This window comes from Varroa destructor, unplaced genomic scaffold, assembly GCF_002443255.2.
Source record: "Varroa destructor unplaced genomic scaffold, Vdes_3.0 BEIS01000006.1, whole genome shotgun sequence".
Taxonomy (NCBI): Eukaryota; Metazoa; Arthropoda; class Arachnida; order Mesostigmata; family Varroidae; genus Varroa; species Varroa destructor.
This window is the reverse complement of record NW_019211459.1, coordinates 398730-415222: the sequence shown is the minus strand read 5'-3', so window position 1 is coordinate 415222 and position 16493 is coordinate 398730. Positions and strand designations below refer to the sequence as shown.

The following is a 16493-nucleotide window of genomic DNA, read 5'->3' as shown; positions in this document are numbered from 1 at the left end:
TGAAATTACTACGGCAGACGAGCCAAGCAGTCATTGAAATTACTGAGTCATGCATAGCATTCAAAGGACTATTGAAACCCTATTGATCAATGACTGCATGTCATTGAGCTGGCCCTTTTACCTGAATAATAACGTGGGCTAGCACAACAGGTGAAATTTCCCTACGCGAACTGACTGGCGAAGCACACAGGCCCCACTTAGGAATCTCTGAAAGCTGGATTTATGGGTTGAATGGAGCCGAGGTTGTATGATAGAAGTTGACGTAAGCAAAAGCAAAGCGCGGTTCGAAATTCGAAAAAGACCCAGACTAATTTTGAATTGAAAGCTACAAGATCTTGTTGGCTTATTGGATGGTTGACTGGTAGTAGTTATAGGTCAAGCTATTTCATGTGCTGTTATGTAATTCTAATTCGTATAAATAATTTAGGCTCGAAGGTGACCTCATTTGCGGTGGTAAACTATGGTCAACTTTTTAGCTTGACGTGCCCAGGCATAGAAAAGATGATGGCGCAACGTGGCAAACCGAATATATTATTTTTATATTTATATATATATATATTATAATATTATATTTCAAACAAATATTTTCGTCGGAAACTGGTTTTCCTTTTCGAACCCTTTGAAACACTAGAGGTCTTGTCAGATTTTCTTAACTGAAATTAGTGTGGGCCGTACTCGCAATGGCTACGGTGGATACAGCTCTACCCACACACGGACATGGGCGAGCCTTTGACCCCGCTCCTTCCATTTCCTTATAGTGACGCAATCAAACGGGATTAAGGTCTCTCCACTGCCCCACGAACCTACTGGCAGACAGGCCGACTGTCGCTACAGCAGCTTTGACAAGGTATCTCAATTATGTTTGCTTTTAAGCTAAATGATCAGCAAAACAAGCCAGCCTATCTATCTATTCGCAATCTACGCGTGCGTTTCGAAAATCGTTTTTGAAACCCCAGTAAGTTGGCCTATATTTTATTTGTAAAGAGGGCGATCTATATATTATAGTTTTGCTGCCTCATTTTCGTGACTCGGATAGCGCTGTTTTTGCAATGTTAGTTTCCTATTGTGTTATTGACAAGGTCGTCGTTGTCGATATTATTACGAAATTGTTATTGCCTCTATTTGCAGGGTGCACGTCTGTATACTGTTGACAATGAACAAACCACCGATCGACAGAAAGAGGCAAGCGATGAACGGGAGGGGCGAAAATACAAAGGCAGAAACAGAAATGCTGAGCGGAGTACGGAGGAAGGGAGTCTGCGGAAAGGTAGGAGAGGATGTTTTTGACTGGATAATTAGTTGACATATTATGCAGCCGATTTGTATGTTCGCCTGCTGACTTCCAGCGCTAAGATGCAAACCACCGTGAACAGCATGTTTGCTTTGAGCCAATTTGTGATCGGACCAGCAACGGAACTGCCCAGCTATTGTGATATTATTATTATTATTATTTGGACGTAGTGCGCACTCTACGATATAAAAAATATCAATTCTTTTAATGCCAAAAGTAGGCGACTGCGTAACAACGTTGCTTTGAGGCCACTTCGTTCCGTATGGGATTTGTAAAATGCTTGCCGAAGACGAGGTGGCACCTAATCAGAACAGGAAGATTAATGATCGTCGCAGACTATTGCGAAATTGAGTTTCCCAGTTCTTCTTTTCATCATTTAACTGAGCTGTTAATTGCCTAAGCTAAATGCATATTGTAATGGCCGATTGTTGGTACTAAATCTTCTTCTTATCCATAGAACTAGGCAGCTATCACACGGACAAAGCGCCGGCTTGAATCACGACCTTAACTAAAAAACGTTCGACAAACCTTAAAGGAGCCGCCACTTTCAAAAAAAAACTCTATAAAAATAACAATCCAAGGTAAGACGCATATTAATTTGTATCTAATTAGTCAGACATGCTCTCATCGAACGGTGAAGCGTGCAGATATAGGTCTCCCAACGTACGCTTATGAGCTCTGCTCAACGACCATAACGCCGGTTTAGCTAAATGAAGAGAAAAATGCGGTAGATCATAAATGATAGTATAGTTGCTAGTTTCATGTAGTTTTGGCAAAATCCATGTTTTTCAGCTGTCAACAAAGTTCTTTGCCGAAAACATCAGCTTAATCAAATCTTCGCATCATTGTACGCGTCATTATTATTACTTCTGTGACTGTCCATTTATTAATGTTGCCCTTATTGATGTTGAATATTTCCCTTAGGTACTCATCCCCTATAAACAGGGAACTTCTTGATTCTGAACGTTTACTCCCCGTACCTACTGCACGCACTCTATACGCAACTGGGTAAGTGGACTCCCTGCACGAAGCCATGAAAATTCAGTACTTACTCAAGTCCAACTATCTAGAATGCGCCACGTATATTGGGAGTCTCTATGACTGCCCTTGTTGCCGCCGTGAATGTTATTGTTAACTAATTTTTAAGCAGCTGCATGCAGCGATGAATTTCTGTTCAGTTCAGCTTAAAAGAAAAAGATAGAAAAGGGACGCCAATAAAAAAGGATGCGCCCTTTTTGTGCCTTATATCTAAATCGGGACAAATGTACGGCATGCCCAAGGGTGGCTCTATTACACAGGCCGTAACGTAATTTGCTTCAATGGCTAGTGCCTATAAATTGATCCAAATTTTGCAAAGCAATACTCTGGTTTTGTTAGCTAGGTTCAATAGTTAACCACTTGTTGGATTTGCGTCTGGAAGACATCTTGCAGGAACTTTCCTATCCGAGTGTTCTTCTGTTTATTTGGATGGAAACGCAATTATACTTACTGACAATTGAATTTTGTACATGAATCCCTATATATATATATATAGAGTTGCTTCAGCAGACTCATGTATGGGGCGTGACCTCTCTTCGCAAAAACATACGGTAGTTCAAGTGTACCTACTTCAACTATACGTACGGATGTGTGCCTATGGATTCTAACAGTAAGTCGAACTTTTCCAACGATTGAGAATTCAGAAACATTGTAGTTATTACTTTCGGAGGAATCGGCTTATCTTCGCTATTTATTCTGTACATGGCTCTCGGCGAAAGTAACTGCCCAGTCAAAGTTCAATTAAAATCACACTTACAAATTTCACATTTCAAAATTGCGCTGAAACCGTCCGCTAATAACGATACCAATTACCTCTAACAATACAGCAGCTTACCTTCGAATCCAGGTAAGCACCAACAAGTTGCCTTATGTCCCTCAGGTTCACAGCTGGAGTTCGGCCCACAATGGAAGATGAGGCAAGGATCGTAGCACACGCCCCCTTTAACGTCACACACAGCCGTCGCAGGGCAATCGGCATCCGAGCGACAGTCACCACTCCGACCTTCACAACCGATTGCTGGGTTGCCCTGAGTTCCAGGCGGACACTCACACTGCGCAGAACATCAAATAAGTTTATTGAAATACGCATCCTTCAGTGGCTTCAGCGAAGCGGAACAGTGGAGTCGCGTCGATTCTCTCCTCACCGTTAAATTTCATTTCCGCGATATGCGCAACTACTACAAATCTACCATTGTCAACATGGCGCTCAATAGTGAGTCATTCGATTGACAAAATGTCGCTATTTGATCAGCTATGTGAGGCTGTAAGTGTCAAGGGCCTGTTATGGTTATGATTTTACCTTATGGCGTAGAATAGAAATGGTGTGCAAGCAGATTTATGCTATCGTACACCCTAAAAACCCGCGATATTCATCTGTGTGAATTTAGCAAAATCCACGAGATATGAATAGTTTATGCCCTTTTGACTGAAAGAGCTTTAAGTAGACGTTCCTAAATATAGCGGTTGAGTGTCCGCCGAGAGGGTGTATCGAAATGGAAAATGTTTATTCTGGAAGAGATTTGGCGCATGGCGTCATTGGCGGAGTTTGAGTAAAAACACAAAATAAAGTAATCGATATCTAATTGTTTCCTCCCACCCGTCCATATCGTGTGAAGGTTAAAGAAAGAAAGAAATGGCGTTCGATATCATCAGTGAAACGACGCTATACGCTTGAGATGTGTTATATGTAAAGGACCGACTGGCGTCAATAAGGCAATGCCAAATAATATATGATCTGTAATAAACAATTTTCATATTACCAACACAGTTTGTAGTGCTCATGCTCCGCACCGCTCATCCCGTGTGAACACGTTTTAGTCCGTCCAAATACTAAATTGGAAAAGATAATCTTAAAAAATGGCTACTTGAATGAAAGTACCTTGTAGCTTCCGACGAGATTGATGCATGTAGCGCCGGAGCCGCAAGGTCCATTTGGATCCAATGGCAGGTTCGCTGTGCACTCATTCACATCCGCGCACCCTGTATACGGATCACCGGAACAACCCGCTTTACAGGAACACGTTGGCTGGCCACGGGCGTCCACGGCACAGATCGCAAACTGACCACACTGCATCCAGTCGCAAGGATCTATTCATTACAGAAAATCGTCGTAGACAGTATGCTTATAGATTTCGTCTTTAGATGTCGAAGCGATGACTCTACGTGCATTTTTCTTCTATGTGTGCTTGAGGACCGTTGTTTGTACATTGACATCGTTAGATTGTCTTGAACCACGTTCGATGAAGGTGTATCATTATCTAGCCTTAAATATATATGTATATAGCCTTCACTATAGGCGGTGCCAGTTACAGAACCCTCATATGTAAGCCGGAACAGGTCTTTTCTACTGTTGTGGTACGCGAAGACTGGAAATGCTTCATGCTGCAGATTATACGTATGCGACGCGGCGGGAACATGTACACTGATTCGGCCAAATGATTTCCTTTAGAATTCGTTGCTAAAAGACATCGTAAAACTACGATGTCTTTTATGTCTACTAAGTCAGTCTCACCCCAAACAAGCTGTCTAAGCCCAGATTAGTCCTTTGGGAAGATGGCTGAGCGATGGGTCTTTTAAGAGTCATCATCAAACGATGCAGAAGACAGTGAATAATTATTTTTATTAGTTTGCCAAGCATGCATGTGTAGATCCTTCGGTCTAAGCTCATAGAAATTAATCAAGGTGGCTGTCTTCAATCTAGTCGGTTGACGTAGTCGTGCACTAGTGTCTCTGTTAGTAGCGTTTAGGGCTAGAACCTGGAAAGAACGTAAATGTTTCTTGACTGGACAAATTACCCGAACTTGGAAAAGACCCATTATAGCAAACGACAAGAAAAACAAATGTACATTGCGGCGATGTAATGCTACTTGTAGCTTCTAGGCAAAAAAGAACTACGTTATTTTATATACAGTAACATACGTGTGATGAAAACAGATAAAATTCGATAGCTTTTCAATATCAGTGCGTTCCTACATATGCGCACAACGGATGCGCTAAGTTTAGATTTTACGCTTGTGGATTTTTAAGTTATGTCTCGTGTTGCCTTCAGACGCTATGTCACCGATGTATAGATTGGAATCGCAGCTGGGAAGATTGGCAGGCGGTTTATTCATCAACCGTTGTCAGTCCTGCTTCCAATCTAATTCTCGTTGTCCTCAGTCCTGGCCTGATTTCGTAGACGGCTTTGAGTGTACTAGTCGCGGTTTCGTATTCTAATGACGCTATACCGGATGATACCGGGATCCGTTGACATAATACGAGAGCCAAACTAGACGAGGGATAAGCAATTCGTCCAGCTCAATTCCAGCTCCTCTTTCTACATTCTTTTTACAGATTCACTATACTGTCGAATGATTCAGTCATCTTATCTGGAGCAAGCCAAGACCGTGCTGACTCGGATTAACATTGTGACGAAAATTCAAGTCATAGACAGAGGCGTTCCATCTGGAACATATTGGATCGCTATCATTTAATATTTTACAATTTAATACAAGCCAAGCCAAAAAAATTACCTGAATTTTATTTTAAAAGTCTAGCATCTGCAGAAGAGCGCGTATTTTTCGACGACAATGAAAAACGGTCGTATTCATTCATGCTTGCAGGCATAAGAGCGTAATTGTTTTGAGAATTATTTTAATATTCTCTATCAGCTCGGCAATAAAAGGCAAAATGCCCCTTTCGATTTTACACTAGCGAGAGATTCTTGTCCACACTAAGAAAGCAGGCCAAAAACGCTCCATTGGAGCATTGCTATATATCAATTAGTTAATAGTGCCGGATTACGTTCGTTTGGTCCTAACCAATGTCTATTTAAAGTCGGCGTCTTTTGTTTCACTCAGACCTTCCATAACTGTCAAATCTGTAGTTGTCTTCAAAATCGGATCTCACTGTGAAATTTCTATTATTCAATAATCTTTACATCATCATTTGATTGACTGAAGAATCGGAGGTTACCACGCAATAATGCAGGCGGTGGAAAAGCATTATCGCACGAGCCGATTTTCGAAAACAACACAAACAGCCATATCAATCAACCAATCGTCGCAGGAAACCATAGTCGGACAATCAGTAGCTTGCCCGGCTGATTGACTGACTGACTGACTGACTGACTAAAGGTGAGAACGGTGTGGATAATATTAAACCATTGCATTCTGTACGTGAACCGTCTTATTCCGCGATACGATCGTTACTGCCGTTGCTCTTATTGGAATCGCTGTTGCAGCCGCTATCGCGACTGCTGCCGGTATCCGTAAGTCGCCATGAGGAGCCCCCGCACTATTCGCTATCTCGGTTTAAAGCGGTGGGCAGACGTGTGAGATGAACGACTGGCGACTACCGCAGCGGCAGGCTCAGGCGTCTTGTGGTGGCCGCAGCAGCACACATGTTACTTTTTCTGCTGCTGCTGCTGCTGCTGTCCTATTCATTCTTGCCGCAACAGCATAAGCTAGTAAATAAATGAGCGGGAAAGCAATTCTTCTTCGAGCATCTGTATGTGTTTCTGTACAGAGTAATCGAAGTGACCATTACCACAAATTGGCAACACTTATCTCAGTAGGATGCAGCTGAAGCCGGACAACGGCGTTCGAGGCAAACACGATCTTCAGAGATGGGCAAGGCCTATGGCTACAAAATCGTAACTATCGACTGTACAGCGTATTGCAATGGTCACTAAAGGGGCAAATATAGCCTGTAAGACAAAATCGATACGTGGACACTTGAATTAATCAATTTTCACGATGATTTCTATCGGTCGAGTAAAAACTTAACATTCGCGTATGAACAGTTGGTGTTTGTAATGATTTCTCTAAGCGTATGCGCTAGGGACTAGTCCATCAGAAGTCCAGCCAATATCTAAACTAGAAGAAAAATACACATCGATTGAAAAACTTATATTCGGGTATTTTGCTAAGCGAAGAAAGAATAGGCTTGGAGGCTATTGTCCGTGGGGCCAACAGAAGCAGGACAGCCTGATCTTTTTCTACGGGAACTCTAACCGCAAGTAAGCAACTAATAATACGTCTGTAAAGTCTCCTAATGCGGGTTAGCTATATATATATACACTTGTCCTTCACAAAGTGCCAATTCACAAACACAATCAAGCTCCCTCACGTATTATAAAAATTACTTCATCCGTTCTCGGATATGTTCGATTTCCGCTTAGGCAGCTGAACGCTTTACGACTCTGACAATTTTCGGAAACAACGCTAGCAGAGGACAAAATGACGATAGTTCCGTTGCTTGCTCCACGCCGAGGTGGCACAAACAAATCTAGATATTTCTGCGGAATATTTCCCCATAAGATCAAGTAGCGCTAATGTGTGAAAATATTGTCGTACTGTTCGGAGTGGCGACAGATAGACATGGTAGTGATGAACGTTACTAGCTTATGCCGGAGCAGCAGCATCAAGCTTGTTTATACATCGTTGCTTCTATGCATGCAAGGTAAATGCTAAGAGGGCTCAGTCATCGCGGCCCCACGATGGCCTCCACTTACATAGAAAAGCTGGTAGTGGGCGGAGGAAATTCTAATTTTGTTGGTCAACAACACAAAAAAGTATATATATACATTCGTAATCCAAAATAGTATATACATTCGATAGACGAAATTCAATCGGTCGAAACCTTCGCGTTCGTTGACGTAGAAGGTAACGATCTGTTCGCGTTTTACTGCGTAAGAGACATTTTCAAAATTGCCGCGTTAGAATGCGCACCCTCAACCAATGTCAAATATGTAGAAAACAGGATCCGCAGTAGCTACTGATGTAAAAGACAGTATGTCTTTACTAGACAGTAGCTATATAGTAGTATAACTAACCTTATAAGGAGGACGCGTTGGAGAGATTGTTGTTGTTACAAACTACATCTTACGATTTTGTTAGTCCGTACGAAAAATAACATGGCGCATTACCGGACACGAAGCAACTATTTCATTTTGTCTTATTCAGTGAGTGGCAGTCACCCATTGTTTCACAAACCATGCAAGAATGATTATACAAACCATCATAACGACGATAATGATGATTCAATCTACCATTGATCGATTGATTGATCGATCAGTCATTGATTAACTGTAAAAATACCTACATTTCGTTGTGCTATAATCGATCATAAGCGAACTACCAGGGTTTCAGGAATTTATGCGGTCACAGTTACCAATGGAGACACGAGAGTAAATTAACCTTGCTTTTACCGCAATACCGAAAGGAAAAGTCTAACTATTATATTTGTGTTTCAGAATCTTTCAAATTTTCTTGGACCTTATTTCTCTGCCATTCGTCAACACGATTCTGACTAAAGCAATTTTTAATAGTTCCAGTTTAGATCTGCGCCATTGATAAGCTGGTGCCCAGTACACGCGTGCTACGTCTTCATAAACCGTTGAAACAACCTACTATTATTAACCTGAATTAAGCTCTACATTATAAAGAGAACTTGCAAACAAGCGCGCGCACGCACGCACGCACGCACGCACAGAGGCAAAAATCTCGATGTAAAATTGATTAGTGTGGAATCTTAAATAGATGTATAATCGATATAGCGCATACGACTGCGTCTGGAGAGTGAAATGCTTGAATATACAGCTTTAATGAAAGGATATAAATGAACTGAAAAATGGCAGATTTTCTCATAAACTGGTATTTGATCAGTTTGGTTACAGTCTTCTTTTTTATTCGAAGAAATGTTTAAAAAATAGTCTAGAAAGGTACGGGCTCTAATCTCGGTAACCCCAGTCCAGAAAGAGAACAGTCAAGACGCAAGATATTGTTGCTGACACTGGAAGACCTATTTTTTTCCCCAGCTCGCTTCTCACAGCTTCTGGTAAAAGCTAAGTTAATAATATAAAATAATAATATAAACACAGCTAATAATATAAAAATGCTGGTTGTAAGTTTTCATGACGGCATCCAGTCGGACTTATTGTTATGTATTTATTTATTGATGTTATGTATTCGACCTGTGAGCTTCTTTTAACTACACTGCCCGACTTAACTTTTGTCTGATCAGCTAACTTCCGATCTATAGACCGATCCAGAGTTAGACGTAGACGTTTCTCACATACTACTCTACGAAAGTCACTTCATAAATGCTATCTTACTCTCAAAGCGTCAGCGTCTATTTTACTGCGTCAATGAAAATTTACTACCTTTTTGTCTCACATAGATTCCGGGGTGTTGCGATTGCGGCGGCTGGGGTGGGTCATAAAACACTGTTCCGATCGCTGTGGCAGGCCTATGATCATCATCGTCATCATGAATGCCACCTGCGGGGCGTTTGTATGCCCACGTTGCTCTCAAAGCTAGAGACAGCACCACGGCTAGAGTTGTCAAGCATGACAACACCCGCCCAATGGCGAAGTAATAGTTAAGCGCTGAGCGCGTTGCCTTCATTGCAACGGCGGCCTGGCGGCCCCGCGTTATTCTAAGAGGTAGCCGTGGTGAATTCGGAATAGTTTTCCGAGCTGATGAGACGTTACACAGCGACTTTTGCTGCTACACGGATCACACAATCGACGCCATTAATCCGGTACACAACACAAATGCTTTATTCGCTGGAGCGTAAACTTTACGTGATCCCGTTGAAAGGATATCTCCTTTCGCTTTCGTTATCCGCAAGCAAGCGGTTAGGTGGACCGTTTTCTCCGCGGTTATGAAAGGGGGCAGAGGGGCCACTTCGACCGGCGACTATGGAACGGAGGGATGCAACAACGGTTAGTGATGCACGAAGCAGACGAAGACGATACCGATGAGACAGCAGCATACAATACGCTATCACTGATTTTCACTGATTCACCTGCCGCACGTCTGCCCGATCTGTTGCTATCGATGCTAAACGACATTCCGAATGCTAGCACAATAAAGTGTCAACTGAATGGTAATAGTGGTGAGGGCTGCGAGCCCGTAGGACGGACGGGCCGCCAGAGGCAGCACCGAATCAGTACTCGATCGTCCGCCACTTCGGAAAGTACATCATCGAGCTGGATGGCAGCGGACGACGAAGTAAGTCGACATAACGTGATCCGCTACTACCGTTGCATAGCGTGACGCCAATTGTCTCGTATCAGTACTAGTGGTAATATCGTGTATAACTCCTACCCCTTTGCTGCAAGTGTATGACAAATATATTACACATACAATATACGTGCGTAAGCAGTCCCAGTATTCTCCTCGCCTCTTGGGACATGCACATGACGCTCATTACACGTAGACTGATAATTAAGCTACTATAACAACCATCAACAGACTGTATATGGCTGACTATGATACCACGCGCGTTTTTGAGTCACTGGTACCATAGTTTTAACAACGACCGTAAAGTATTTGTCATCTAATAACTGCCACAGCCAACACATGAGCGTGATGCTGGTGGGATTGGTCCGCGGCCGTTGCGGCAGTGACGAGAACTCGGCTGATAGTCCCCCTATGGACAGCGATGGTGCCCGTGAAGTGCTGGTAGCTATTGTCACAGCACGAACTTCCCACACAGCATCAGTCCCTGCTGCTGCTATAATTTCTTCTATGCAGCTTGTCTCTTGATCTCGTAGCAGTCGATTACGTTAGTCAGCGAGTGTCCGTACATGTCTTTGTAAGTTCCCGAAGACAACATACGTCCGCTTGAAACATTCACAGTGCGCGCGAGCTTCTTGCAAGCAAACGGCCCGTGGCCACCAATTAGTTGCTGAGGGCCCATTTCGTCGTGCACTGCTGAACGGTGCAAACGCGACACCGTTGCCAATGCGCGCACACGCACAGAACCAGGAAGACGGACAAACGTACGCGACGAACACTCTCATAGAACTAAAATAGTACGTCACAGACTATTGCAAACTACCCACTCTCGGACGCAAGCCTGTATATATGAGTGAGGAATGGGCACCAAAATTCAAATTGACCCCAATCAACTCTATCACCCTGTTAGCCGACCTAGAATAGATACGGCGCAGGAAACTAGTAACAGTACATGCGCACAGATATTCAACACGGATAACTTCATTCGCTATTATAATCACCACTTGTATGTGTACTCATCGTTTGCGTAATACAATCTCAAGCACAACGGTGGGGATCGAGACGACATTCAGTAAGGGCTTTCCAAGGGCGAACGGTAGGCTTAAAGACAAAAAATGCACCAACAGGACTTATGTCTCCTAGGCAATGAATACTCGTATTTATGGAAAAAATTGAGACGAGAAGATTGACCTAGTTTGGCTTAGATCAGCTTTACGCGAAACGCATGGATGCTACGATTTCTTCAGGCGCAGGAGTCCACAGGATACGCAGAAATTTGATTTACTGCTCGCGTCGAATTGAACCTCCTAGGAGTCGGTTACTCTAGCTCAAGCAAACTTCATACCGACATATGAAGCTCGGAATAGGAGACGATTGTAATTATGACGGGGAAATTGGTTTTTTCTAACTGACAATGTTTCGAATCAGGTAGTGCATCAATAGTCTACGCGAAAATAAAAACAAAAACATACGTTGCCAAGTAAGCGGCTCACCACTAATGAAATTTTAAGCTATAAAATATGCTGTAAAATTAGATTGCTACTGTCTATTCTAAATATATCAGGGTGAGATTTTTTGACTTATAACAGTTTCCAAAGATGTTTTTTACAATTGCTACAAAGCTAACACTTGATTATTTTACTCTTTGTAGTGATTAGCCGAAACTCTATTTTGTAAAGGAAAACATGGACGATAGTGGATTTCGCGAGTGGCGTCGGCAAGCTTCCTATATGATCTTTCAATACGTACGTTCCAAAGAAGCCAAATTATCTCCTCCATACTCTAATTAGAGTAACACGTATCCAATACCGGTCGTTAGAAAAACGGTGCCAGTCCCGTGAGGACAGCGCTAAATTCGGCAAGGACGACTTTTTTTCTGTGTTTCAACTTAATGGTGCGTCCGCAATGACTAAGTTCCTTAAGCGAATAATGTGCTACCAAAAAAAACAACGTAGCCAAGTAATCTAAGGGACTAGTGAAAAATTATCAATTACGTTTATGCTTAAAATGAATCTATCTCAAGTTGCCACTATCGACACTCGGTGCTGTTTCCCAACTTACTATGAACGAACCAACCAAGTTACTCGTACGTAAAAAAAAATCGCATTAGAAATAGATGTTTTCATGCTACCGGTTTGGATGTACGGTTACTGTGAAGCTAAATACACGATATAGAAAATATATATATAGTTAGCTACCCAAACAATCAGTAAACAAGATGTCTGTGACACTATGCATATCGTAAAAATTTGTCAGAATGTGTCAGCAATGTTGTAATCCATTGTTGACGAAGAACTGGCTTTACCGTCCAACTGAAATCAATGTAAGATGACGTGTTTTGCGGTATGGTCCTAATTCAGTTTTATCACAGTTCACGAGCTGTTTGCCATTCTACTGTATTTTACAATACATCGTGTCCTTCTCTACGCGTGGGCGCATGACAGATTCATTTTTTTAAAGCCATTTCGACGGCAGATTGGAGCACTTCTGTTGCTTACGGCAGCGAGTCGTACCAAATTATTCTAGCTATTCTTGAAACATATATGCGACCCTGAGCATCGAAACTAGATCTTCGTTGTAAATATCTAGCTGCTGCAGGAATAACAGACGTATCAAGTTGGTCAGCTCCAGTAATAACAGGACAAGTATTAGAAATAGCCAAAACGGATGGGCCCAGAGATCGGTATGCATCCTATAGCCACGAGCCGGGACCGAGCGTAGAAACGAATCGACGAAAAACAGATTGCGTTAATTGCGTGACGTCGGTGCTTAGACGGCTCCCATTGACGCTGCACCAACTACCAACGAATCGTCGCTTCTCTGTCGGAGTGACTGATCTTTGAACTAATACAAAAATGCAACATTATTCTGGCAAGAACAGCAATACTATAATGAAGAAATCAATGGCTAGACATTCTATTTGATAATACGAGGTTCGGAGACACTCTTTATCGACTTTCAAGCTTTTCTTCTAGACGATCATTCTTAAAGTAGTTGCCATTGCTCCGTCCACCTAGAACCGTAAATTGAGTGATGATTCAATAGACGGACCTTTCAGAACAGAGTCAGGCCAGATGGTAGGCCGCCGAAGCGTTCGGAACGTCAGTCGACCGCAGCGTCTTTTGGAAACGTTGACCAGCCAAATGCTGATAGATGCAGTGTGCGTATTTAGCTCGCTTACACAGAACAAACCGTTGCAACAACAACAGAAACTGGTATTATACTCATCACAAACATAAACCCGTATAACTGCTATTTGGCTTTTTGTGTACGTAATCGCATGAGTCAGACATCACATTGCAATCTAGTACATCGACAATTTAATCCACAAAGACCAACAGAAAGGAAAACCTAACCCCCTAATACGATTGGCGAACGATTTTCAATTAGACTATTCCGATCATAGACCGTTAAGACACAGCTAGCCCTCTCAAACAAGACGCTCAATGTCCCTTTTCCAGGTAACTATACTGTTCACTTTTGCCATGACTTCCTATCCAGTACGTCAATATAGAGACGTTTGACGGTCAATGAGTTGCAGAGAAAGTTGTGATACACATCAGGCTATTCGATGGCTCTGAGAGCACTGAAAGTGTTCGCTAAGGAACGATGTCATCATGGTTTGGCCGTGACAGAAAACCGCTGCACCCTCATAAAACAAATAGTCGGCAAATTTCACCGAAGTCGGAGCAGCTTGATCCATTGTCATTAGACGGAAGGACAAAAAAAGCTTTTGACGATGGCGGCCGAGGGATGATTAAACCAATTCGTAAATGCGTCATCTACGTGACTCTGCATATTCTGGACGAGTTCGGCCATTCTGTCGTCATTGAGCCTGCTAGTTGGCTGTAAGTGATCCTCCAAAACAAAAACATCTATTGGGATCATTGCGTGCTAGCTTAAAACAACCCGAGTGACACTCGCATGTATTGAGTGGACCCTTCAGCAGCAGCACGCGCTGTACGCTGTATTTGCTAGGCAGTGAATGGGGCAGCAACTGCAAAGGTTTAGAAGTAACGGTGTACGCCAATATTTCGTTCATTCAGTGTAAGATATACGTGGTTAGGGGTCAAGGAAAAGCTAAATTCTGTGCACCAAGAGATGTTATTAATTGACAGCAATGAACTAGAAGGTCGTCCGTGAGCTTTAGTATTAACACGACGACGATTGCTATCAATTAAGGAGTCGTGTGCCGGTGAACTTGAAGTAACACGTACCACGTATCTAGCTGTTTTGAGGAGAAAAACTAGTTTTTCAATGAAGGATAATATTGTTAGTGTTACACTGACCTTTACATACGTCCCCGTCGGCGACGAACGGTGGCAAACAATGGCAAGTTGACTCAACGCACTGTTTATTTGGCGAGCAATCGTTTGAGCCACGACAGCGCATCTTGATAGGGCTAAAACGATAAAATTGAATGTATCATCATTCTACGTCAGAGTATCATGTAACCTTCGTATGCGAGGATGACCCTTCTGATCGAGACAGACAAGGGCAGATAGAGCAAGCTACGGGGACCATTCCTATTGATTTAGAATTTTTACACCAAAAAATTTAACAGTCGCTGAATTTCGAGAGGTAAGGCTATATGGGGCAGCTCCGTAACGATAAAAAACGTTATACTACATGATTACTCGGAGGGCTCTTTTGGCCAGGACTAGATAAGTTCGCCGGGTTTACCCTATTTCGAGCATATATTATATCGGTTGCCATCGACGTTAACAGGACAATGGAAAGAACTGCCCGTCTACCGAGTACATAACTGTGTTATATATTATCCTGCATGTGGTAATTAAAGTAAATTTTAACGGGTTTATTGGTACGACACATCGTTCGGACAAAACAATATTGTCAACATGGACATTACATTGCAGTTAGTCATCAGAGTTTACTATGGATAATTATTTCCACCAGGATCGTACACAGCCAAGGTAATTATACAAGTTTGATATCAGTAAAGTTGACTTTATTGCTATTACTATCCTCTCCTCGAACAAAATGCAAATCCTGCTTGCGCTAATATCTGCACCATTTAAAAGCCGGCTTCATTGAACTTAATATCGCCCTATAGCAGACGAATCATAACGTAGACTGACTAAAATTAAAGATTAAAATAGATGACTGACTATAAAGCGTCAGCTTGCCTAGCCATGATCACAGCTCTCAGAATAAGAGATTTTTTTGCACGAAATTACTGCTGACCCATATAGCCCCACATTTAACCCATATAAACCTATTTTATTGGTACAGGTGTCTTCAATTTACAGTTTCTCTCCATAATTCTCCGCCATCCATAACCATCAGCGAACTCCATTTGGCCGAATCTTCGACAAATATACGTGTGAAGTTCGTTTTGCATCGTTTGTTTACGACGACAGCATTTAACAAACGTTGGCTCTAGTGGTCCTATCCCGCTATACACTTGTTAACTATTTATAGGCTTCGTTTCAAGCTCATGACATCATGGGGTGTATATATACAGAGATGCTTGAGTTAGATTCTGTATAGATGCGACTTGGATTAGGTGGATTGGGAACTTCTTCAGCGAAGAAGCACTCATCAGTCATTAATTGATCAACGATGAGACATTACGTGCTCCTAATGAGACTGACAATATTAAGAGTTCTTACATTTAATTCGCTTGTCAAAGTAGATAGAGTTCAGAAAAGTTTTTGTTGAATGGAGAAAAATTTAAATAGTCTACTTGGGCGATATGATTATTGTCATCTAACCTGCAGCCCTGTTTTGGGTTTCCGGTAAAACCAGGTGCGCAAAGACACTGGTACGATCCAACGAGGTCGCGACACTGTGAGTTAGGGCCGCAGGGGTTGAAGCCTCGAACCTCGGTGCATTCATTAATATCTGAAATTTTAGCAATCAAAGATGTAGTCCTTTTCTCTTTCTCCCTTAGTTCCTATGCATTCATTTGCCAATTCTGCTGATCTTTATCCTATTCTTTAATGTCCCAAACTAAATCTTGAAGTAAAAGTACATGACACACGCGCTAAGCGTACGGCAAGTGCCAAAGCTAGCTAGTAATAAATCATCTTTATTACTTGAGACATTTTTCAAAGCACGACCCACAGCCAATTCTAAGGTCTAAATAGATAAAAAAAAATCGATTTTATTTTAAAAAGGTCCAAAATTCTTATCCT

At 42.2% G+C, this 16493-nt stretch overlaps 1 protein-coding gene and 1 long non-coding RNA gene across 8 annotated transcripts in view; one reads left to right on the top strand and one right to left on the bottom strand.

The window, feature by feature from the left end:
* Window positions 1-16493, bottom strand: part of LOC111253451 (uncharacterized) — a 129366-nt gene that overhangs the window by 32137 nt on the left and 80736 nt on the right. For 4 of the 5 annotated variants that reach the window (XM_022812824.2, XM_022812825.2, XM_022812826.2 and 1 more), the window contains 4 exons: window positions 16071-16200; window positions 14625-14737; window positions 4209-4417; window positions 3165-3381 (listed from right to left, as the gene is read on the bottom strand). In XM_022812824.2, coding sequence (XP_022668559.1) covers window positions 3165-3381; window positions 4209-4417; window positions 14625-14737; window positions 16071-16200 — 669 coding nt within the window. Of the gene's footprint in view, window positions 1-3164; window positions 3382-4208; window positions 4418-9473; window positions 10550-14624; window positions 14738-16070; window positions 16201-16493 lie in introns of those variants that run through there. The other variant, XM_086993276.1, reaches the window with a different exon arrangement.
* LOC111253453 (uncharacterized) lies at window positions 578-4094 on the top strand. Of its 3 annotated transcripts, none has more exons than XR_015330447.1 (6): window positions 578-847; window positions 1129-1267; window positions 1749-1872; window positions 2216-2299; window positions 2826-2939; window positions 3210-4094. It is a non-coding gene; the product is annotated as an uncharacterized LOC111253453 (long non-coding RNA). The 3 variants fall into 3 exon arrangements; XR_002674666.2 differs by having other exon boundaries at window positions 836-955; XR_015330446.1 differs by having other exon boundaries at window positions 836-955; window positions 2712-2939.